Raw genomic sequence first — 23,602 nt, forward strand, 5'->3', positions numbered from 1 at the left:
CTTACAAAAGGAAATTTGACAAATTTTCATGAAGCCCATCAATGCATTCTGAAGTCGAGGGACTATCTCAAAATGTGTCCTTGCACTTCTGCAAAGTGGACGGGATCCAATGCTATGGCTGAAAGTAACATTCAAGGATGTTTCAGAAAGCATCTGGTTTTTGCAGAAGACAGATGGAAATTCACAGCTCCTACATCAGTAAATGGGGGAAACACACATTTTGATACCCAAGCATGACACTGCAACTTTCCAACAGCTCGGGCTCGTCCGGGATTTGAACCCGGGACCTCTCGCACCCAAAGCGAGAATCATACTCCTAGACCAACGAGCCACAAAATGTCACTTACAAAAGGAAATTTGACAAATTTTCACGAAGCCCATCAATGCATTCTGAAGTCGAGGGACTATCTCAAAATGTGTCCTTGCACATCTGCAAAGTGGAAAGGATCCATTGCTATGGCTGAAAGTAACATTCAAGGATGTTTCAGAACGCATCAAGTTTTTGCAGAAGGATTGAAATCCACAACTCCTACATCAGTAAATGGGGGAACCATTCATTTCGATACCCAATCATGACACTGCAACTTTCCAATAGCTCGGGCTCGTCTGGGAGTTGTGAATTTCCAAGAAGCTAAAAAAATGCATTCTAAAGCCTACGGAACCATATTAAATAGATTCCTTGCACAACTACCAAGGTGAAAGGGATGTATTGCTATGGCTGCCATTAAGATCCAAAGCACTTTCAGAAAGCATCAGGATTTTGAAGAACATAGATGGAAATTCACAACTCCTAGATCAGTAATGGGGGAACTACGCATCTTGGACCTCTTGCACCCTAAGCGAGAATCATACCCCTAGACCAACGAGCCACAAAATGTCACTTACAAAAGGAAATTTGACAAATTTTCATGAAGCCCATGAATGCATTCTGAAGTCGAGGGACTATCTCAAAATGTATCCTTGCACTTCTGCAAAGTGGAAGGGATCCAATGCTATGGCTGAAAGTAACATTCAAGGATGTTTCAGAAAGCATCTGGTTTTTGCAGAAGACAGATGGAAATTCCCAGCTCCTACATCAGTAAATGGGGGAAACACACATTTTGAGACCCAATCATGACACTGCAACTTTCCAACAGCTTGGGCTCGTCTGGGATTTGAACCCGGGACCTCTTGCACCCAAAGTGAGAATCATACCCCTAGACCAACAAGCCACAAAATAAATGTTTCAATAGGAAATTTTCGTGAAGCCCATGAATGCATTCTGAAGTCGAGGGACTATCTCAAAACGTATCCTTGCACTTCTGCAAAGTGGAAGGGATGTATTTCTATGGCTGTCAGTTAGGTCCAAAGCTCTTTCAGAAAGCATCTGGTTTATGCAGAAGACAGATGGAAATTCACAGCTCCTACATCAGTAAATGGGGGAAACACACATTATGATACCCAATCATGACACTGCAACTTTCCAATAGCTCGGGCTCGTCCGGGATTTGAACCCGGGACCTCTCGCACCCGAAGCGAGAATCATACCCCTAGACCAACGAGCCACAAAATGTCACTTACAAAAGGAAATTTGACAAATTTTCGTGAAGCCCATGAATGCATTCTGAAGTCGAGGGACTATCTTAAAACGTATCCTTGCACTTCTGCAAAGTGGAAGGGATGTATTTCTATGGCTGTCATTAAGATCCAAAGCTCTTTCAGAAAGCATCTGGTTTTTGCAGAAGATAGATGGAAATTCACAGCTCCTACATCAGTAAATGGGGGAAATTTTCGTGAAGCCCATGAATGCATTCTGAAGTCGAGGGACTATCTCAAAACTTATCCTTGCACATCTGCAAAGTGGACCTGCTAAACAATCTACATTGCAATGGCTGAAAGAAACATTCATGGATGTTTCAGAACGCATCAAGTTTTTGCAGAAGGAGGATGGAAATTCACAACTCCTACATCAGTAAATGGGGGAACCATGCATTTTGATACCCAATCATGACACTGCAACTTTCCAAGAGACTGGGCTCGTCCGGGATTTGAACCCGGGACCTCTCGCACCCAAAGCGAGAATCATACCCCTAGACCAACGAGCCACAAAATGTCACTTACAAAAGGAAATTTGACAAATTTTCGTGAAGCCCATGAATGCATTCTGAAGTCGAGGGACTATCTTAAAACGTATCCTTGCACTTCTGCAAAGTGGAAGGGATGTATTTCTATGGCTGTCATTAAGATCCAAAGCTCTTTCAGAAAGCATCTGGTTTTTGCAGAAGATAGATGGAAATTCACAACTCCTACATCAGTAAATGGGGGAAATTTTCGTGAAGCCCATGAATGCATTCTGAAGTCGAGGGACTATCTCAAAACTTATCCTTGCACATCTGCAAAGTGGACCTGCTAAACAATCTACATTGCAATGGCTGAAAGTAACATTCAATGATGTTTCAGAACGCATCAAGTTTTTGCAGAAGGAGGATGGAAATTCACAACTCCTACATCAGTAAATGGGGGAACCATGCATTTTGATACCCAATTATGACACTGCAACTTTCCAACAACCCGGGACCTCTCGCACCCTAAGCGAGAATCATACCCCTGGACCAACAAGCCACAAAATAACAGTTTCAATAGGAAATTTTCGTGAAGCCCATGAATGCATTCTGAAGTCGAGGGACTATCTCAAAATGTATCCTTGCACTTCTGCAAAGTGGAAGGGATGTATTTCTATGGGTGTCAGTTAGGTCCAAAGCTCTTTCAGAAAGCATCTGGTTTTTGCAGAAGACAGATGGAAATTCACAGCTCCTACATCAGTAAATGGGGGAAACACACATTTTGATACCCAATCATGACACTGCAACTTTCCAACAGCTCGGGCTCGTCCGGGATTTGAACCCGGGACCTCTCGCATCCTAAGTGAGAATCATACCCTAGACCAACAAGCCACAAAATGTCACTTACAAAAGGAAATTTGACAAATTTTCGTGAAGCCCATGAATGCATTCTGAAGTCGAGGGACTATCTCAAAACGTATCCTTGCACTTCTGCAAAGTGGAAGGGATCCAATGCTATGGCTGAAAGTAACATTCAAGGATGTTTCAGAAAGCATCAAGTTTTTGCAGGAGGGTGGAAATTCACAACTCCTACATCAGTAAATGGGGGAACCATGCATTTTGATACCCAATCATGACACTGCAACTTTCCAAGAGACTGGGCTCGTCCGGGATTTGAACCCGGGACCTCTCGCACCCAAAGCGAGAATCATACCCCTAGACCAACAAGCCACAAGATAACAGTTTCAATAGGAAATTTTCGTGAAGCCCATGAATGCATTCTGAAGTCGAGGGACTATCTCAAAACGTATCCTTGCACTTCTGCAAAGTGGAAGGGATGTATTTCTATGGCTGTCATTAAGATCCAAAGCTCTTTCAGAAAGCATCTGGTTTTTGCAGAAGATAGATGGAAATTCACAACTCCTACATCAGTAAATGGGGGAAATTTTCGTGAAGCCCATGAATGCATTCTGAAGTCGAGGGACTATCTCAAAACTTATCCTTGCACATCTGCAAAGTGGACCTGCTAAACAATCTACATTGCAATGGCTGAAAGTAACATTCAAGGATGTTTCAGAACGCATCAAGTTTTTGCAGAAGGAGGATGGAAATTCACAACTCCTACATCAGTAAATGGGGGAACCATGCATTTTGATACCCAATCATGACACTGCAACTTTCCAACAACCCGGGACCTCTCGCACCCTAAGCGAGAATCATACCCCTGGACCAACAAGCCACAAAATAACAGTTTCAATAGGAAATTTTCGTGAAGCCCATGAATGCATTCTGAAGTCGAGGGACTATTTCAAAATGTATCCTTGCACTTCTGCAAAGTGGAAGGGATGTATTTCTATGGCTGTCAGTTAGGTCCAAAGCTCTTTCAGAAAGCATCTGGTTTTTGCAGAAGACAGATGGAAATTCACAGCTCCTACATCAGTAAATTTGGGAAACACACATTTTGATACCCAATCATGACACTGCAACTTTCCAATACCCCGGGCTCGTCCGGGATTTGAACCCTGGACCTCTCGCACCCTAAGCGAGAATCATACCCCTAGACCAACGAGCCACAAAACGTCACTTACAAAAGGAAATTTGACAAATTTTCGTGAAGCCCATCAATGCATTCTGAAGTCAAGGGACTATCTCAAAACTTATCCTTGCACATCTGCAAAGTGGAAAGGATCCATTGCTATGGCTGAAAGTAACATTCAAGGATGTTTCAGAACGCATCAAGTTTTTGCAGAAGGAGGATGGAAATTCAAAACTCCTACGTCAGTAAATGGGGGAACCATGCATTTTGATACCCAATCATGACCCTGCAACTTTCCAATAGCTCGGGCTCGTCCGGGAGTTGTGAATTTCCAAGAAGCTAAAAAAATGCGTTCTGAAGCCTACGGAACCATATTAACTAGATTCCTTGCACAACTACCAAGGTGAAAGGGATGTATTTCTATGGCTGTCATTAAGATCCAAAGCTCTTTCAGAAAGCATCTGGTTTTTGCAGAAGACAGATGGAAATTCACAGCTTCTACATCAGTAAATGGGGGAAACACACATTTTGATACCCAATCATGACACTGCAACTATCCAATAGCTCGGGCTCGTCCGGGATTTGAACCCGAGACCTCGCGCACCCAAAGCGAGAATCATATCCCTAGACCAACAAGCCACAAAATGTTGCTTACAAAAGGAAATTTGACAAATTTTCATGAAGCCCATCAATGCATTCTGAAGTTGAGGGACTATCTCAAAACTTATCCTTGCACATCTGCAAAGTGGAAAGGATCCATTGCTATGGCTGAAAGTAACATTCAAGGATGTTTCAGAACGCATCAGGTTTTTGCAGAAGGAGGGTGGAAATTCACAACTCCTACATCAGTAAATGGGGGAACCATGCATTTTGATACCCAATCATGACACTGCAACTTTCCAAGAGACTGGGCTCGTCCGGGATTTGAACCCGGGACCTCTCGCACCCAAAGCGAGAATCATACCCCTAGACCAACAAGCCACAAGATAACAGTTTCAATAGGAAATTTTCGTGAAGCCCATGAATGCATTCTGAAGTCGAGGGACTATCTCAAAACGTATCCTTGAACTTCTGCAAAGTGGAAGGGATGTATTTCTATGGCTGTCATTAAGATCCAAAGCTCTTTCAGAAAGCATCTGGTTTTTGCAGAATATAGATGGACATTCACAACTCCTACATCAGTAAATGGGGGAAATTTTCGTGAAGCCCATGAATGCATTCTGAAGTCGAGGGACTATCTCAAAACTTATCCTTGCACATCTGCAAAGTGGACCTGCTAAACAATCTACATTGCAATGGCTGAAAGTAACATTCAAGGATGTTTCAGAATGCATCAAGTTTTTGCAGAAGGAAGATGGAAATTCACAACTCCTACATCAGTAAATGGGGGAACCATGCATTTTGATACCCAATCATGACACTGCAACTTTCCAATAGCTCGGGCTCGTCCGAGAGTTTTGAATTTCCAAGAAGCTAAAAGAACTCATTCTAAAGCCTACGGAACCATATTAACTAGATTCCTTGCACAACTACCAAGGTGAAAAGGATGTATTGCTATGGCTGTCATTAAGATCCAAAGCTCTTTCAGAAAGCATCTGGTTTTTGCAGAAGATGGAAATTCACAGCTCCTACATCAGTAAATTTGGGAAACACACATTTCGATACCCAATCATGACACTGCAACTTTCCAATAGCTCGGGCTTGTCCGGGAGTTGTACATTTTGAAGAAGCAAAAAAAAATGCATTATAAAGCCTGCGGAACCATATTAAATAGATTCCTTGCACAACTAACAATGTGAAAGGGATGTATTGCTATGGCTATCATTAAGATCCAAAGCTCTTCCAGAAAGCATCTGGTTTTTGCAGAAGATTGATGGAAATTCACAACTCCTATGTCAGTAAATGTGGGAACCATACATTTTGATAATGATGTGAGACCAGAGTAACTTTCCAATAAGCTCAGGCTCGTCCGGGATTTGAACCCTAGACCTCTCGCACCCTAAGCAAGAATCATACCCCTAGACCAACGAGCCACAAAATATCTCCTTTAATAGGAAATCATGTATATATTAAATATGGTCCTTGCACAACTACCAAAGTGAAAGGGATCTATTGCGCTGGCTGTCTTTAAGATTTAAGGCTTTTTCAGAAAGCATCCGGTTTTTGCAGAAGAAGGATGGAAATTCACAACTCCTATGTCAGTAAATGGGGGAACCATGCATTTTGATAACCAAGTGAGACCAGAGTAACTTTTCAATAGCTTGGATTCGTCCGGGATTTTACACCGGGACCTCTCGCACCTGAAGTGAGAATCATACCCCTCGACCAACGACCCACAAAGTACCATTTCTGATCTGAAATTTGACCAATTTCCAAGAAGCAAAAAAAAAACTGCATTCTAAAGCCTAGTTGTGCCTAAACCTCCTACATTCTTCAGGTCAAAACAAATACATTTCAACTTAGAAGCAGGACATACTGTCTGCTGCGTTGTTGTCAGAGAAGCCAGCACGTCAACATAGCATGTTTCCTTAATGTCTGAAGGTAAGGTAATTTTATGATTTAATTTATTAGATATATTACATATTGCTTCTTTAAAAATAAGATCTGAGGTCGGTCCTTTGAAGCCTTTCCTGTGTTCACCTTCACAAAGCCAAAGGCTATAAATAATGTAGTCTCCATTTACGGGTCGAACATTTGATAAAAGGTCATTTTCTCCAGCTAAAAATCTCACTTGACTTTATCCGTCTTTCTTTTCCAATCTCTCCCTGTCTGTCCTTCTTCTCTTTGATTGTTTTTCTCCTGCTTCATGCCATCACACTCTTCGCCTGCTCCCTCCACCTCTACCTCTTCACTGCTCACTCTCACTTTCCATCTCTTTCTCCTATTTTTGGTCCCAGATGCATCAATTATTCATTTCTTTGCACGGACATTTTAGCTCAAGGGTTATAAACAAGAACTATCAGGGTCATCACATTACACCTGAGCATCCACCTGCGACACATCCAGATCCCAGTGAGCAAAGTAAAATGTGTGGGTGAGGCGAGCTAGCAATTTAAAATGTACAGTCTGTAAAGTACTCAGGCTCATCCGTCTTAAACAAGTGTCAACGTCTGAGTAGAATAATGAAGCAAAAAGCTGAAGTGCAACAAACTGCAGTTCCTCAAGGGTCCACTTGGGGTTGGCTCCAAAAGACACAGAAGTCACATTAACACCCATGTTAAAATGCCCATTTTTAGAGCAGAAATAATCATGTTTACAACCTGGAACGCATAACAGTTTTGGTCTGAAATGTTTATTTCTTTATATGCATTCACTGTACTGGGGTTGAATTGTTTTATTACTCATCCGTTTTGATTTTATGAAGGGTGCAAGTTATGAATAATTACTGGTTGGGCTAATATGACTGCTAGCGGGTGAATTGTAGCTGTTTGCCAGGAGGCTTAAGGCCTTTGCCTGTTACTAGATTGACTGAAAGTTACTATGATATTAAACATGGCGACCACCATCATTGGGTTCAAAACATCCTTTAATAACCAGTGGGTGATGTCACTGAGACTGCATAATATTTTATATCTCGATATTATTGATGATGATTATGGTAATGACGATGGTTTTTGTTTGATAACAACGACTTATACAGTAAGATAGTTTCTATAACTATAACTATAAGAACTGCCATCAATGTTGTGCTTTGCTTCTGGTCACTTCCTGTCAGCACCTGTGTGTCCAATCAGACTCAAAGCTGATCGTTTGCTCTTACTGACATTGTTCCTTTTTTTCTAGATCCTTGCTTGTGTTGTACTTACTCTCTGATGTACGTCGCTTTGGATGAAAGCGTCTGCTAAGTGAATTGTAGAATTATTCAGTTGATGGACTTTAATGATATAATTTTTTAAGCTCCTGCAAAAACTCTTTTTGAGTTGCGTCAGTTTGATTACTCCAACAAGACAAAGCGGCACATCTATTATTTGCTGACTGTGTCCTGTACACGTGTTGGTAGGAATCTCCTCCTTAATAGGACAAGAAAGAAAGCGAGGAGCATCCTAGCATATAATTCCCATCATCTCTTCTGCCAGTTTGAGTGTCTGAGCACTAGGAGGAGCTATAGAGTTCCTCTGGCAACAATATATTTAAGAAGTCATTTATCCCACGTGCAGTAAACATCTTTAATCTTACAACATGACTGATGAGATCTGAACCATGAAATAAACTGTTTTTAATGTGTAAATGTAGCTGCTATGTTGTCTGTGTTATTCACGGCCTGAATGTCTTTCTACTGTTTTATGTATCTGGAGAGCCTAAGGCAAAATGTCCACCTCTGGTGGACTATTAAGATGTATTCTACTCTATGCTATTCTATTCTATTCTATTATTTTCTACTTTATATAGAGACAGACAACCATTCACACTCACTATAACACCTACGGGCAACTTAGAGTCACCAATTAACCCAGCAAGCATGTCTTTTGTACTGTGGGTGGAAACAATCAACTTGTGTGGTTTATGCATTGGAGGACCACAGAAATCAAAATAATATTCTGTAAAAGTTCATTTTGAAAATGACTCTTTAGATTCTTTATTTCATTATAATTCCAATTACAGCTAAAAACTCTTTGCTTAATCACAAAAGAAAAGAAAATCCTTAATTTTTCAACTTACTTGGACAGCAAAGGTCTGAATGACTCCTTCAACTGTCAATGCAGTGAATGCAGTGAAACTGAGTGAGAGGCAGGAGGGAGAGAGCAGCAACCAGGAATATCAGGACTTAAGACTGCATGAGTTACAGCTCAGCACAGCTCAGCGAATGAGTTACTGTTATGCAAGAGCTCAGTCAGCCCAGCTGGAGATCAGTGCGAGAGAGAGAGAGAGAGAGAGAGAGAGAGAGCAGCGGACCGAGCAGTGAGAGCACGGGAGAACGGGCTGAGGGACAGAGAGGAGGGGAGAGGGCTGGAGAGCGCAGGCAGATTACAGCTGGATCTACAAACACACACACATTCCCTCACTTCTTGTTTTTCTGTCACACCTTCTTTCAGCATCATGAGTGGAAATAGAGAGGGGGGTTTCCTTTCTCCACCAAGGGAATGAGAAGAGAATAGGAAGAAGAAGAAGAGGATAAATAAGAAGAAAGAAGATCTCGAACAAAGACACAAGAGGAAGGAAAGGAAGCACCAAACTTTCCTCTATGGATCTTCCCACCTGGCCAAGTCTGACTGAGTCAAAACACCTGACCATGAAGCTGTGAATCTGCTCCTCTTCGCCTTTCTTTACTGCAGAACTCTTCTTTTTCACTACCTGGCCCCATGTCTCCAACAGCGGGACCCACCAATCAATGGATGCTGCTGTGCCCCCTGCTCTGTGTGGTGGTCCTGGTTAAAGGATCCACTCTGAGCCCTCAGGACTTGCAGAGCATCGCTGTCACGTCGCTGCTGGAGGACTCGTCAACTGGCACGACCATGCAGCTGCAGCCAGACCTGCAGACTGAAGCTCAGGTGCCAACAGAAGCACCTACAGAAGCATCTACAGAAGTACCTACAGAAGTACAGACAGAAGCACGAACAGAAGCAAGGACAGGCAAACCAATTCAGAGAACCACCACTAACTACACAGGTTGGTCAACCATTGATTTCCTCACTTTCCAATTTAAGGTTTCATGATCATTTTTTCTTGGGTGCAAAAAGTTTGCAGTCGCATGCAGGAAGGGTTTAACTTGAATTCTTGCAGAAGAAATCTATCTGTTTAGTAAATGTTCATTATTCTGGATGCAAAATAAACCTCTTAGTGCCCTTTAAAAAGATGCTAAGACAATAAGCTGAGCCGTCAATGGACAGATAACAATCAACATCTAGATATGCATTTAATATATTGTTGTAAATTCATTGGTTTTGGCCTCTAAAATCTTTGCAAGTTTTCTTGATAGAGATCGAATATTCTTAGATGTTGGTGTGTCGCTTGGACAAGAAAGTTGTACAAAAAAACTTAACTTTGGAAAAATGAATTTGCAATTGTAATGTAATACTCTATAGACCAAGCCATTAATTAAATAATAAAAAAAACCCTTAGCAAAGATATCCTATACCCCAAAATGTCTACTCCTTAGCAAATTCATCCAAGTATCAGATCATTGTGGAATAACAGCAGTTGCTTAATGATCATTAGTGCTGTTATCAGGCGTCTCATTGGGCTTAAATCTCCCAACAAATAAGGAGATTACTGGGCATTTTTCAGTGATAATAGAAGTTTTTTAAAAGTTTGTGTAAGGGTTCAAATCGTTTTCCTCATCGATATATTTGTCTTAACAATACTGTCTTTACATTACCATGACCTGTACCATCGCAGGGGTAAAAACCTGTGCCTAAATTCATCATTAGTTGTCACAACAGAAGGCAGCATTACAGGGAAATACTAAAAAAAACTGATTATAAGATATCTTTGGAAATAACAGAAGTGCTTTGAATTTCAGTGTTTGCAGAGACCTATACAAAGTGTGTTAGCACTTTTCATCAAAGAGACTTACTTGCTCTAAAACCCTCTAGCAAATTTTTTGACAGTATTCGAAAACCTGGAAAATACTTGTCAATCTCCTCTATGAAACTCATTGCAGTCTGCAAGCAGCCTTGTGCTTGTGCTGCTCGTAAGCAACGTGTTTGTACATTCAGTTGCTCATGACCTCCATCTAGTTTGCATTAAATAAACAGCAAATCTGTTTGCATGTTCTTGCAAGTGAGCCTGTAGTTTGCTGCACGTTTGTCACTGTGAGTGCATGCGTGCATAAATGTGTGTTTTCTACAGGGCTTACCTCTAAAAGAGGACAGTTTGAATCATCAGTCAAGAAGACTCCAAGTCAACTTAGATTTTGTCAGCCGGATCTCTGCAATGTTTTCTTTTTTTACGAGGAACAGCATAGCAGAATTTGTTGTTTGAGCTGATTGTGTTTTTGTTGTTGATCACAGGGTGGCGCTGTGTACAGTCAAAGAGATGTATTTAAGTGTGGCGCTGATTAGCAGCAAGTGTTGTGCAAAGAGAAGGATGTCAATGGTTTTTTTTTATTTTTCAGTGATGACTGTGTAAAGGTGTGTGATGTAATGGGATCTATTGATGTTCTTCATTTAATAGATTGGCACATCCAATATCAAGGGTTTGTTTAAAAGACTGAAGAGTGTTTTGGACTCACATCATCTACAACAAAGCCACCAAACAAATCTGACCACACAAACAAAAGTTGCATCACCACTGGTGTCAAAATAACCCTTCAGTGTTTAAAGGCTGGGTTGGCAATTTTCAAAAACTAGCATGATTTTGAAAGTAGCATTCCCTCAATGCCCCGTCTGCACCCACCCCCTCCCCTATGTGCTCCCTCAAAAGCCACGCCCCGTACTTATATGCACAAGTGCCATTGGTCCAGAAGCGGACTTCAACTCATGCTTTGAATGTGGGCTAGTGCATGCATGAGGTAGAGAACGAGCAGGGAGACGTGATTGGTTCTTCAGATTGGTACCTCTTGGCAGACATTGGTCAAAGCTTTTACAGGCTTACAACTGCTACAGATGACAGATTTTTTTTCGTTCCTTTTTCAGAGAACATGAGTTATTAATTTCTGTGAGGACCTAAAGACAATTTCAATCGACACTTTAAAAAGTGTATCTTGAGAAAATTACCAACCCTGCATTTCAGTGTTTCAAGGCTTTTACTTGGAGCTGAATTACCACCCGAGGTCTTCTCTTCTCTTTCTGTATGTTTGTAGCAGTTACACGATAATGTGTCCATGTTCCCTCTTAGTTTTTTCAGCCGACACAAGATGTACAAACGGGTCTGCCAGTTGAGCTGCACTTAGCTTGTTTCTAGGTTTGGATGCCTTCATGGTTTTTCATTCACAAAAAAATGAGACCCCCAGGTGACCCTCCCCCCCCCAAAAAACAGCACTCAGTGATTCAAAGCTAGAAAAACAACAGTTTCTCTATTATTTCTTTCACAATTGAACAAAAATCCTAAAAGTTTGAGAGCTTCATGTGTGAAAGCAAACAGTTTGTACAGACTCCGACTTTACCCAGACGTTCTCCTGCCAGCCCCTAAATGTCCTGCTTGAAGTTGGGATTGGGAACTAATGTGAGAGTGCAGCAGTATTCATGAAAAGTCACCACTAGCGAGCAGAAGGGTGTGATGATGTTTATATCCTGAAACTGGCGCATGACTGTAGACTGTATGCCCAGAGCGGTACGATCTCTATGCACGTAATGAAACTGTGTCAATATGTTTTCTACTTGCGAGTGCGTTCTTCTACGCTCTTCTGTTGATATTGTGAACGTCGAACTAGAGAAAGCATACATAAAAAGGCAAAAGCTGCTTCTAACAGAAGCTCAACAGCTGATCTGACTGCATCATCCGGTGTGTTCGTTAAAAGTGACAGTAAGAGAAGTTAAAGATTGTAGTCAGGTATTGAAACTGATAAATGTCTTTGGAGTTAAGTGTGGACTAATCAAAGCTGCATAATGGACAAATAAATCTGGTTTGTATGACATCTGTTTTCACAAACTTGAGTGTTCCTACATGTGTATTTAGGCGTGATGGTTTTTTGTGAGTGCTTTTTGGAGAGAACAGAAGTTTGAGTGCATAGAAGACAATATGCACCTGGGCAGAGTGTGTGTGTCTGTGTGAGGTGGCAGGTGATGCAGTTAAAGACAGTTCGTTATATCCAGGCGTGAGCTGCTCAGCCTGAAGAGAAAGCTGCAGCGCCGCTCGCATGACTTCACCTCCAGTGGAGCATGAGCTGCCTTTCTCTTCTCTCTCTCGCTCTCTCTCTCTTCTCTCTCTCTCTCTCTGTTCTTCTCTGCCCATATGTCTCTATTTCTCCTGCCTTTTTATTTTCTTCAACATCTGTCTCTCTTTTCCACTAATTGCTTTCCCTCCCACTCTTTGTTTTTCAGTTTTTTTTCTTTGTAGTGTCTATTACTTCTTTCTTATTTTATTTCCTTCCCCTGAATCTCCGTCTCCTTTTCAACCACTTACTATGCCTATGTCCCTCACCCGCCCCTTTTCACTCACAGAGCCCATACCCTCACGTGCATGCAAGAATAGCCTACAGCAGATGACAAAATGCAAACCGCACGTGTCTAATACACTCATAACACACACACACACACACACACGCACAAACACAAACACACAGGAAATGGACGCACTCTGCCCAAACGTCACCAATCTTCTTAAAGGTTTAGAGAATAAACACAGTTACTCGATTCATAACGGCAGCTCTGTGTCTGACAGAGTAGGAATAAGCACTTTATACTTTAATAGCACACACACACATACACACACACTCAGACACACACACATATACACAAAGCTTGCAGGAAGGTGATCAGCTGGCTTGCCACATTGCACCACATGCATGAATTACGCCACATCAGAGCTTTTAAGTGAGAGCTTCCAAATATTCTAAATCCTGTAGCAGTGATTAACATCAACGTCCCAAAACCAAACTGTGTGTGTGTGTGTGTGTGTGTGTGTGTGTGTGTGTGTGTGTGTGTGTGTGTGTGTGTGTGTGTGTGTGTGTGTGTGTGTGTGTGTGTGTGTGTGTGTGTGTGTGTGTGTGTGTGTGTGTGTGTGACAGTATAAAGTAAACACATTCTAAGCCTATTTGATTCTTTCTTTCAGGTCCAGATTACAGCTGTAATGTTATGTTGCAATTTAAGGGGCAGTTTTTACAAGTAAAATCACTGAGTATTTTATGTATGGGACAAAAAAATTGTAACAACAATTGACAACAATATTCCATACAATTCAGCTGTTAATGTTTTGGTTTAAGTTTACACGCATATTTCTAGTGCAGATTGTAGAGCTTCAAACATGTATCCATTTCTACGACCACAGAGGAGACCCTGAGGAGGGCTGCGTCGCCGTGTCCTAAACCCGACATGACATGAGCTGCTTTCAGGGGACTGAGCACCATTTACTCCAACAATTCTGTAAAAGTTTGAGTTGGGGTAAAAGGACACGGGTTACCTTTCTGTACAGCCTCTATTACGGTAAATAACAAAAAAGAACATCTGAAACAAAGCTGCTTTACTTCTGCTTCTGCTCCCTTTTTTTGTTTTCGCTCAAAAATTGCCACCAGGTGCCAGGGGGCGGATTCAAGAGGTGACCATCAACCTTGAAAATCAGATTGGCACACTTAAAATCCTTAACAGTGATTGGCTTTTTTGCCTTGTCAGAGGCCAGTCTAATGTTAACATCATCTGTTTGGACTATGTTGTGAGGCAAGTTTCTTTTGAAGGTGCTTTGAAGAGTGACTTTGGGCAGTCATCTTTTTGAAGCCTTCAAAAATTGATCTGGGTCTGCTTTAGCGTAGTGGCTAAAGTCCTCCAAGTGGGCAGCCCGGGTTCAAAACTGCCTGTGTCCACTTTCCTGCATGTCATTCCTTACTCATTGTTTCCCTGATTTCCAACTCTATCCACTGTCATATCTCTACAATTAAAGCCCAAAAGCCGGAAAAAAATTCTGTGATTAATGTAGTTGGACCGTCTGAGAGCAGTCGTCGCACTAGTTTTTGCGGTGTGTCCGGCTCCATCACTACCCGTCGGCCCCCAAAGGCCCTTTTTTGCCTGACGGCTGTTGGTGAGAGGAATCTCTCTAATTGGTTGTTGCGAGGTTTCATTTATCTCCAGGTGTTACAGCACACTCTGTGTATGGATCTGTTCTTGTATTAATCAAACTGTAAATTAGTTGACTTTTTCTAACAATCTGTGCTTGTAATGGAAGACGTTCCCTTGAGGCTGGAGATCATTGTAACAGTAGATCATGGGGGTGTTCATGAAGGGTGCAAATTTTGCACCAATATTTGAAACCTTAAAGAACCACATCTAAGTCTTCATGACAATTGATTAATAATGGTTTACAAAGCATGCTCAGTGTCATATCACAGAAAGATCAGAGGTCAACAGAAGCTGTTGGAAGCTCAGTGTCTGGAGGGCTGACACGTCCTGAAACACTCCTGCATCTCTATTCGTGCTTCCTGACAACATTGTTTTACAATCGATAACTGCAGTGAAGCAGACTTGTGAAGGTTTAGCAGAAATAAAAAAGCCCAGAGCCTGAATTAAACCAGAGCTTTCAGACTCCATCAATACGGGCTGTGACTCATTATGCTGCTTGTCCAAGTATCCTCACTGCCTGCCTGTTCCTGGAAGTGAATTGATCAGAGTTCCTCTATTGATTCAGTCGTCCTGAGGTTCTCCTCCGACAGACTTTTAACTCTGCAGTTTGTCCTTCTTTTTTCCACTTAGTTCTGTAAAAGGTCAGCTGTTTGAATGATTTCTGAAACTCCAGATTAATTTTATCTTATTTGAAATTCAATTGAATTAGTTTCTTCTTAAATGTACTTCTTTTCTTAGATGCAGCAGAGTATGATGACTCTTATTCGTCTCTGAGTGATAGAGTTCATCCTGCTCTGTCATGATTTACAGCATGAATATCACTTCTTCTGTACTACGTTAACTATTCCTCAGTGCTGATTGCAGAAAAAGCAAGATCTAGAACAGGTCAAAATGCTCCAGCAACACTTGTAGTAAGAAGATCAACTTTATTAACAATTTAGACTGACGCGTTTCGGCTCACGTCGGTGGCCTTCATCAGGGTCAAAAAGCAAGATCAACAGCACATCAATGCAAATAGTAATCGTTTTTTTAAAAATCATGAAACATTTAAAATTAAAGCTCACAGCCCTACACTGATTTATGACATGTTCTCTTCTCTTACTGCACAGTACAGTATGTGTTCAGAGTTTCATGCAACTTGCAAAGGCCCGACACACCACCAACATCCGTTATACAAACTCACAAGGAAAGTCAGAGACCTTTTTTGATACAATACGATACATTTTAAAGGTATAGTATGCTACTTTTAGAGTAAATGGCCACTGAAGCACCATGTCTCTCAAACCAAAACAAAGCTGTGCACGCCTCCCCTCCTACCCCACCCACGACTGATCTCTGTTGTATTATTGTATGTAACCAAAAGTTGGGTGACATGAATGCTGTTAAATATCTGCTGTTTCCCCTTGAATTGTACTCTTTTGGCAAAACTCTGCCATCACACCTCTACTAATAGCGTCCCTGAGTGGGCAGAGCCGTCTCTCTTTCCCCCACATGGATGCAGGGCTAACAGCTGGACGGGTAGGGATACACATGAATGAAACATGTTTGAGCCTCTGAGCTGAAGGAAGCACCGTCGCGTCCCGTAGGAACACAGAATAGAAAACAAACGAGCACAGAGGGAGTTTGGATTCAGCCTTTTTTTAATAAAGGAAAACTCATCGATCAACTGAAACTGAAACTCATCGATACATTTAGTTAGGATGCATTTGATATCTGCAATATTAATGTTTCAAATGTTACATTCCAAATTATACTCTAAAAATGTGTTCAAATCCACACCTGCTCTACTTGGATACGTCACTTCAGCTGTGATCGCATTATTTACTCTTTGAAATGTGTCAACAAAATATAAAGCAAGAATAAAAAGTTGAACTTTGAGAGAAAATCTGGCTGGTAAATTCATGCAGTGTGCCATTCCAGTGGTAGCAGTGCCACATATTTGTTCGACACTGATCTCTTGAAAACAATGGTACGGCCAGCACAAAGCTGTTTACCTGCTGATCTTGTATTAGTAGCTTTGGAGTTTACCTCCAAGCCTTTAGCCCAGCTTGGCCGGACTTACAGTGAGCAGATGCTTTGAGCTGAAATGCAAAAACTCAAATCTTAACAAGTTCTTAAAATGAGGCCCTATTTTTTAGCTTGTAATATCTTGAAATAAGATGTGTATATTTTGTTAAATTCAGTGTCTAGAATTTATTTCCGATGTAGCCACAAACATGCGATTCAAGCACAAGACCTTTAAAATCCCCTTCATCCATATCAGTTTCAAGTTGAAATACACTTTCCGCCATTGACAGTTCTTCTCAGCTTTCTCCACAGAGCCTGTTAGCATAGCTTCCAAGCAAGATGGCGGACGTTGCTTTTAGATTCAGGGAGTGAGGTCCCATCCACAAATCTGTAATAGGTCTCTAGCTTAATCTCTCAGGCTACATGGTCAAAGACTTAAAAAGGCAAAAGACAGAAGCTGTAGCTGTTTTTTTTTCAGCGTGAGTTTGTGACCTCACGCTGAGGATCTGGCAGGCTGCAGATGAGCAGCGGTTATTTCCGCATGAGGAAAGCCGTAAGCCTTACCTTTAACACGGTAACACAATCTATTAACCTCTCCAGAGTGTGTAAGGGCTGCTGTTAGTATTAATCCCTAAAGAGGCCTATATTAGTTACTTAGCGGGCAGTCTCCTTCGTAATCTGGCTCAGCAGGAGAGTGTACAGGGAATCCTTAAGGTCTTAATGGTTTTCTTTTTCTCTGTCATAAGATGTGAACTGAACTTTTAGTCAAAAGCCATTATTTCATGGACTAAATGCATAGTTTTGTAAGTCATTTCCACAGAGTCTGAGGGAATAAACCCGTCTCCTGAGAATAAAGTGCATCGATGTGCAACAAAGTCCAACAAGGTGCTTACGGTTTCAATATAAAAAAAAGTTCAGTTTCAGAGACAGCATCTACCTCACATTGAGAATAAGCGGATTATTCTAGACTCAGTCTCTTTAGACAAGATCTTCATGCCAAACGACTAAACCATAAATACAAAACGTTACAATGCCTTCAATCTGATTAACGGACAGGCAAAGCCAATTACCTCTGTCTATTCCGGGTTATTTCTGGTGCCGGGAATCCTGTTAATGACACGCTAACAAGGTATGCAGATACACACTGTCACTGCTAGTAGGTAGACTTCAGTGTATCCTGAAGCCAATTACTTATGTTTATTTGAGTTTGTCTCTTTCGCATGCCATGCTAGAAATCTTCCTTTGGTTGGGCATCTCATAGCATTATGTTCTCATGTGTTTATTGTAGCACAGAACTTGTTTAAAGATTTATTTTGTGATGGAATAAAAAGTTGTGTGAAGAGCTCATCCTTACTGATGTGATATCTGAATTTCTGCAAACATCCACAAAGCAAAAAACTTTATGTTATGCAGACACACACTGTTCATGTAAGGACACACACACACACACACACACACACACACACACATGTGCAAGCATGCAGTGCCAGGGGTATTTCTGTCATCGACACACACTATCGTCACTACAGGCTTGGCGAGCTTCGGACAAGGAGTTCCTTTTGTCTCCTGCCCGTCAATCCAATATGGCTGCTGGCAGTGACTCAACTTCATTATTAACTTCCCACGGCTTAAAACTACTGAACGCTTACTGAACAAAGTCACTGAAGGAGAGGCTTAAATGAGCCTTACTCTCTCTGACCCGATGGTTGAAGCTGGATGGGAACAACTGAAGACCAAGAAGAGGGGAAAACTAAAGTGTAAAGCTAGCAAAGACAAACACAAAGTCTACATTAAACCACAAGCCAATCCTCAACATTTACAGTTAAAGTCGTTTGATGGGGAAAAATGCTTGTTCTCCCTTTTTGCAGCATGGTCCCACTACTGAGTATTGACTGTAAATATACTGCAGCCAGCATCAAGTTAGCTTAGCTTAGCTTAGATCAGCAAAATATTGAAAAAAGTGTAACCGAGTAGACTTGCATTTTGGCCTCCTACATTCTTGCAAGAACATGCAACAATTGCTTTACAGTAACCAGCTAGTTTAATTGGTTAAGTGCAAGATTACAAGTTAACAGTCAAAGCTAAAAAAGCTAAAAATAAATAAATACAGCAGCAAAGTGAAAGACTCCATGTAAATGTGCAAAAAACTAACAAACATTTCAAATGTGGATTAATCAGACAGTGAGTTTATGAGGTAGTGGATAGATTGTATAACCTCTGAATCCAGCCGTTGGCCACTTTTCCAGTTGTAGCTTTGAAAAGCTAAGCTAACTGCTTCCAGCTACCACTTTATGGCGCATCTTCCTTACAAAAAGCCCTGTAGGAAGCTACTGCAGAGAATCAAAACAACACTGATGTTGAGAGGAAGAGTTACACTTCTGAAGCTGTGAAGGTGTCAAGTTGCAAAAATAACAATTATATCCTTACTTCTTGGATGATGTTTTTTAAACTGAAAAATGAGGCTAGACAAAACAGCCCCAGGGCTGATCAAACTATTTTGTCTGAAATTACTTCCCTTTTTTTAAAATCCCAATTTCAAGCTCTTGCACATTTAATTTAAGAAAGAACAAGTAACCATCTGCTGTATGCATTTTTCATTTCATTTCCTACTTTGACTTGAATGCCACAAAGAGTTTCAAGTGACTCCTTCCATCTGAAACAAAGTGACAGCCACTCACAAGAAAAGAAGGGGGAATTTAAGATCTCTTGTCTAGTTGTCATGTAACCCATGCTTTTAGCTTAATTGTTCTGGTTTTTCTGTGCAGATGATCTCTTTTTTTGTTTCTATGTCCTGCATTGAACTGGAGGCTCAGCCAAGTCTGCTCAGCATGCTTGGTAAAAGTCTTGTGACCAGTGTTACTCCTTTTGGCTTGTCAGCGAGGATAACCAGCCAATAGGTGATAGGTAGCTCAAATTCAGCCCTACCTTCCCTGCTGTGTTTAACTGGATAGACTATCCTCGATTAGATCCAACCAAGGAGGGCTAAGGAGGACTTCATCACCTTCAGGCTTTATCCCTCTGTCATACAGTCAGCACAGTCTGAAGTAAATGTCACTTTTAGTCACTCTTCAAGCATTTGGGGCTCACTGTACAAAAGCACAGCTGAGACACAGGAACACACACTGAACATGCAGAGCTGGAGCCTTGGGGGGATTAGGTAATCAGTTGTGATACCGAGCATTGGTGAGGTGCCACAGAAATGGAAACACTGATGGAGAGGACAGAGAGTCTCAATGTTTGTTGGAGGGCATATCACAAAAAAACTGGAGCAGCTGGAGCGAAGGGACTGAAAAAACACTCAAGAAGCAGAAGAATCAGAGCGAGTCAGACAGAAACATGGGGGGGAACGGGATGAAAAGAGTCAGTCGTCAGCCAAGAATGCCATCCTTCATTTCCTTCAAAACAGACTTTTAGTGACTGGTAAAGTCTGACTCAGATGATTTTTATTTTTAACTGTTGTTTACTCAGGGAAAACTGACCAGACATGTAGCAGAGAGTTTGGCTAACGACAAGCTGCAGGGCTTGTTTCTTTATTCTAGTTTTGGTCCCTGTTTCAGTACTTCATCTCTTTCTTTGACAGCAGACAATCTAACTGGCAAACAAAGTGGATTTTTCTGTGGCAAATCTTAGACTATATAAAACATGGACATAGTTTCAGTGGAGTCACCCAGAGGTTTCTGAAGAGGCATGATGAAGCCCAACAATTGCAGTTAACATCGTAAATGCTTCTCAAACTTTCGATTGATCCGGACACAGGCAAAGAGGCGGACCTGAGGCCGGCCTGAAACCCATAGCAAACAGATTCACTGTGCGCACCTGTCAGTCATCTCAGACACACCCCTTATTTATGCAAATGTGTAAAGAACTTTTTGTGCAAGAGCCCACAGCATTCTTGTGGACCACATTTGGTATGCACCAGGCACCGCAGAGCTGGTCACGCCCTCTCTCAATGCTAATCCAACAATGCTCGTGTTTCCACCTCAGTCTGCCTCCGGGATGTCCCAGAAGCACCACTTCATTCTGCTCAGCATGAGTCTATTACCTCTCCTGCATGTCGTTTTTTCTATTTCCGCATCATTTGTTCTCCTGTGATCTTGTGAACTCTCAAATACAGCTGATCTCTGAGCTGCCCTGCGCTTCACAAACAATTTCAGTACATATGGCATGCGCCTTCGGACTGATCAAAACCACGGAATATGATGCAAAAAGATGCTGTGCTTAACTTTAGACGTTTTGCACTGAATGCGAGCTGCAAAACAAATAAATTGCAACTGTTTTTCAATATAACATAGTGATTAAGAACCAAACCACCACAAGAACATGCCTGCAGCATTTTTAAAAGTATTTAGTGATGACTTCAAGTTAGACACATCCAACAATGATATGTACTGTACTTAAATGGGCAGTCCACCGATTTTAGCAAGAATAGATTACTTGTTAAGTGTATTACATTGGCCATTACCTCTTAAAGAAGCAGGTTTTTATCAGGCAGGGAGAGTTATACTATGGGATGTTAAGGACCAAATAAAACTTTACTTATACTAGGATCAAAGACTGGGATATCTCAGCCTCTTAAACACACAGATCTGGATCATTCTTTGTCTAATCTGTCCTTAATTTCACAACAATACTTACTCAATGGCGCATTATAAGAAGGTCTTTTCTCTGCATCTCATTACTTCAAGTTACTTAATTAGTGTGACGGCTGAGTTGAGATGGAAAGGTCTTGTATTTAGGGTCTAGGGCTGAAAGAAAGACAAGTCTTTGCCAGTACACTAATGGGTACTGTACACACTGGGGGGCGGCAGTAGCTCAGTCTGTAGGGACTTGGGTTGGGAACCAGAGGGTCGCCAGCTCAAGTCCCAGTGCGGACCAAGCATGGAAGTTGGTCTGGTAGCTGGAAGTTGGTCTGGTAGCTGGAGAGGTGCCCTTGAGCAAGGCACCAAACCCCCTCCCCACCATCAGCTCAGGAGTTCCCGCTGTGGGCCACTCCGTCACTCTGACATCTCTCCCTTAGTGCATGTTCATAGGATCCTGTTTGTGTGCATGTGTGTGTATATATACTTCAGCCTATGTGTGTGTTCATGACTACAGAGTGTAAAAACTGAAATTTCCCCTTGCAGGGATCAATAAAGTAAATCTTCTTTAATAAAAGATGCTGTGTGAGTGGATCACACATGCCTAGCGTCACTGTACAGATGATACAGACAGTATGTTTCTTCTTATATGACTGCATCCAGTGAGTGTGTGTGTTTGTTCTGTTTATTCATTCTGTGCATGTGAATATGTGCGTTTGAATCTTTAATGCAGAGGGCCTAATCTTTATTTAATCACAAACTGTGCTGAGTGCTTCCCTGACTGAGACAAGAGGGAGGGTTTCAGAGAAGAATACTGCAGGCTGGATGTTTGGTTGGTGCTGTTGGGTTGCCAGGTTTGGGGGTCCAGAAGTGTACAAGCAGCCTGTTGGTTTTGATTGGCAACCAACTGGTTCCACGATGACAGAGAAGCTTTCTGAATGGGGACAAAACAGCAGGAATGAGCAAATAAAGTTCAGAGTCAACAAGCACACATCCACACAAACTTGACTTGCAGCCGATGTAAAGTAAAGAAAAAGAACACAAAATTCTACACACTTTTCCAATCTTTTTTGGGGAATAAGTCAGGTTTGATGTTAAACTCCCCTGGGGGCTGTTTGTTCACTCCACACTGGCAGCATTGTTCCTTCTTCTTCTGTGTCGACTAGCACGGAGGTGTGTGTTACTAAATTGTCTCTGGGATTTGCAAGGAGTGAGGCAAGTTTCCTGCTGCGGCGTAGCAACAGCCAGTAAAAAAAAAAACAACAACCGTCATCTTGAATCTTAAAACACACTGTCACGTAATATGTTCAATAATTTATCGGCCTTTATGGAAGTAAAGGCTTTTTCTTTTTGTGGGAGGAAGATTTATAGGTGCATATCAGATGTCAGTTTGAGTAGAAGTTTCCAGATAACATAGCCTGCTGTTTGTGTTTGTCTACTGTTTAAAGATAGAGGAAGAGTTCGCACCTTCTCCTCTTGTGAAAGTTTGGATGGCGCAGAGGAGTTTGGCAGGTGGAGCCACTGCACATCCAATTCCTTCGGCTAACCAAGTTACTAGTGTGGAGAGTTCAGACTAAATTTACATGCAGTGTGAAGATACGAGCATAATAAAGATCTCTAGCATTAGCATGCTAACACAACAATGCAGCGCGAGTTGTTTTGGTTTCATGCTGGTGCTCAAGGGCGACATCTGCTGGATCAAAAAATCACATTTAAAGCCTTTAACAGAGAATGGGCATGCTTGGGCATGCTTGTTTGAACTATTGGACGTTAATTTTGTGTTTCTAGTTTGACCCATCTACTACCATGGAGGAGGTAAAGATTATAACTGATATTGTGGCCAGTCAACAGAGAGAGCTCAAAATATTGTGTCTTAACTTTTAGTGAGTTGTAATATCAACCATCTTTTTACACAGTTTATGTTTATAATTTTAGGTTTGGATTTTGGTTTGCAAACGTCTTTGTAAGTAACTTGTGCTTCAAAAGTGGTCAAAGGAAGAGGTGAAAAATTATATCTTTATACTTTTATACAAAAGTCAATTAAGGCCCAACCTGGTGGGGGAAAAAAAGGGTGATTTCTTTTGCAGCTTTTGGCCACTAGAACATCTGGAACTCCAGATGTTTCCGCCTTTATTTTCAGGTTTTTGCTAATCTTGTGTTGTTTGATACACACACACATAAACACAGATGAATAGCATCTGTGAAAGGTCTCTGTGGGAAAACAGAAAGGCTTTTAACCACTGGAAAGAGAGTCAGCCTGTACTTGTTTCCCTGCACTGTACGCATTACGCA

The 23,602-nt window shown here is 41.5% G+C and overlaps 1 protein-coding gene and 7 non-coding genes across 9 annotated transcripts in view; 1 reads left to right on the forward strand and 7 right to left on the reverse strand.

Annotated features, from left to right (window-relative positions):
- The window catches only part of LOC109997284 (sushi domain-containing protein 3), a 100,873-nt gene that overhangs the window by 68,222 nt on the left and 9,049 nt on the right, over nt 1-23,602 (forward strand). For both annotated transcript variants that reach the window (XM_065951435.1, XM_065951436.1), the window contains one exon: nt 9,111-9,684. In XM_065951435.1, the coding sequence (XP_065807507.1) occupies nt 9,378-9,684 (307 nt within the window). In that variant the 5' untranslated portion in view covers nt 9,111-9,377. The remainder of the gene's footprint in view (nt 1-9,110; nt 9,685-23,602) is intronic.
- On the reverse strand, nt 260-331 carry trnap-ugg (transfer RNA proline (anticodon UGG)). The gene has a single exon. It is a non-coding gene; the product is annotated as a tRNA-Pro (tRNA).
- Nucleotides 1,473-1,544, reverse strand: trnap-cgg (transfer RNA proline (anticodon CGG)). The gene has a single exon. It is a non-coding gene; the product is annotated as a tRNA-Pro (tRNA).
- trnap-ugg (transfer RNA proline (anticodon UGG)) lies at nt 2,013-2,084 on the reverse strand. The gene has a single exon. It is a non-coding gene; the product is annotated as a tRNA-Pro (tRNA).
- On the reverse strand, nt 3,201-3,272 carry trnap-ugg (transfer RNA proline (anticodon UGG)). The gene has a single exon. It is a non-coding gene; the product is annotated as a tRNA-Pro (tRNA).
- trnap-agg (transfer RNA proline (anticodon AGG)) lies at nt 4,042-4,113 on the reverse strand. The gene has a single exon. It is a non-coding gene; the product is annotated as a tRNA-Pro (tRNA).
- On the reverse strand, nt 4,987-5,058 carry trnap-ugg (transfer RNA proline (anticodon UGG)). The gene has a single exon. It is a non-coding gene; the product is annotated as a tRNA-Pro (tRNA).
- trnap-agg (transfer RNA proline (anticodon AGG)) lies at nt 6,039-6,110 on the reverse strand. Its single transcript has one exon. It is a non-coding gene; the product is annotated as a tRNA-Pro (tRNA).

The sequence above is a fragment of the Labrus bergylta genome, chromosome 23 (genome assembly GCF_963930695.1).
Source record: "Labrus bergylta chromosome 23, fLabBer1.1, whole genome shotgun sequence".
Classification (NCBI taxonomy): Eukaryota; Metazoa; Chordata; class Actinopteri; order Labriformes; family Labridae; genus Labrus; species Labrus bergylta.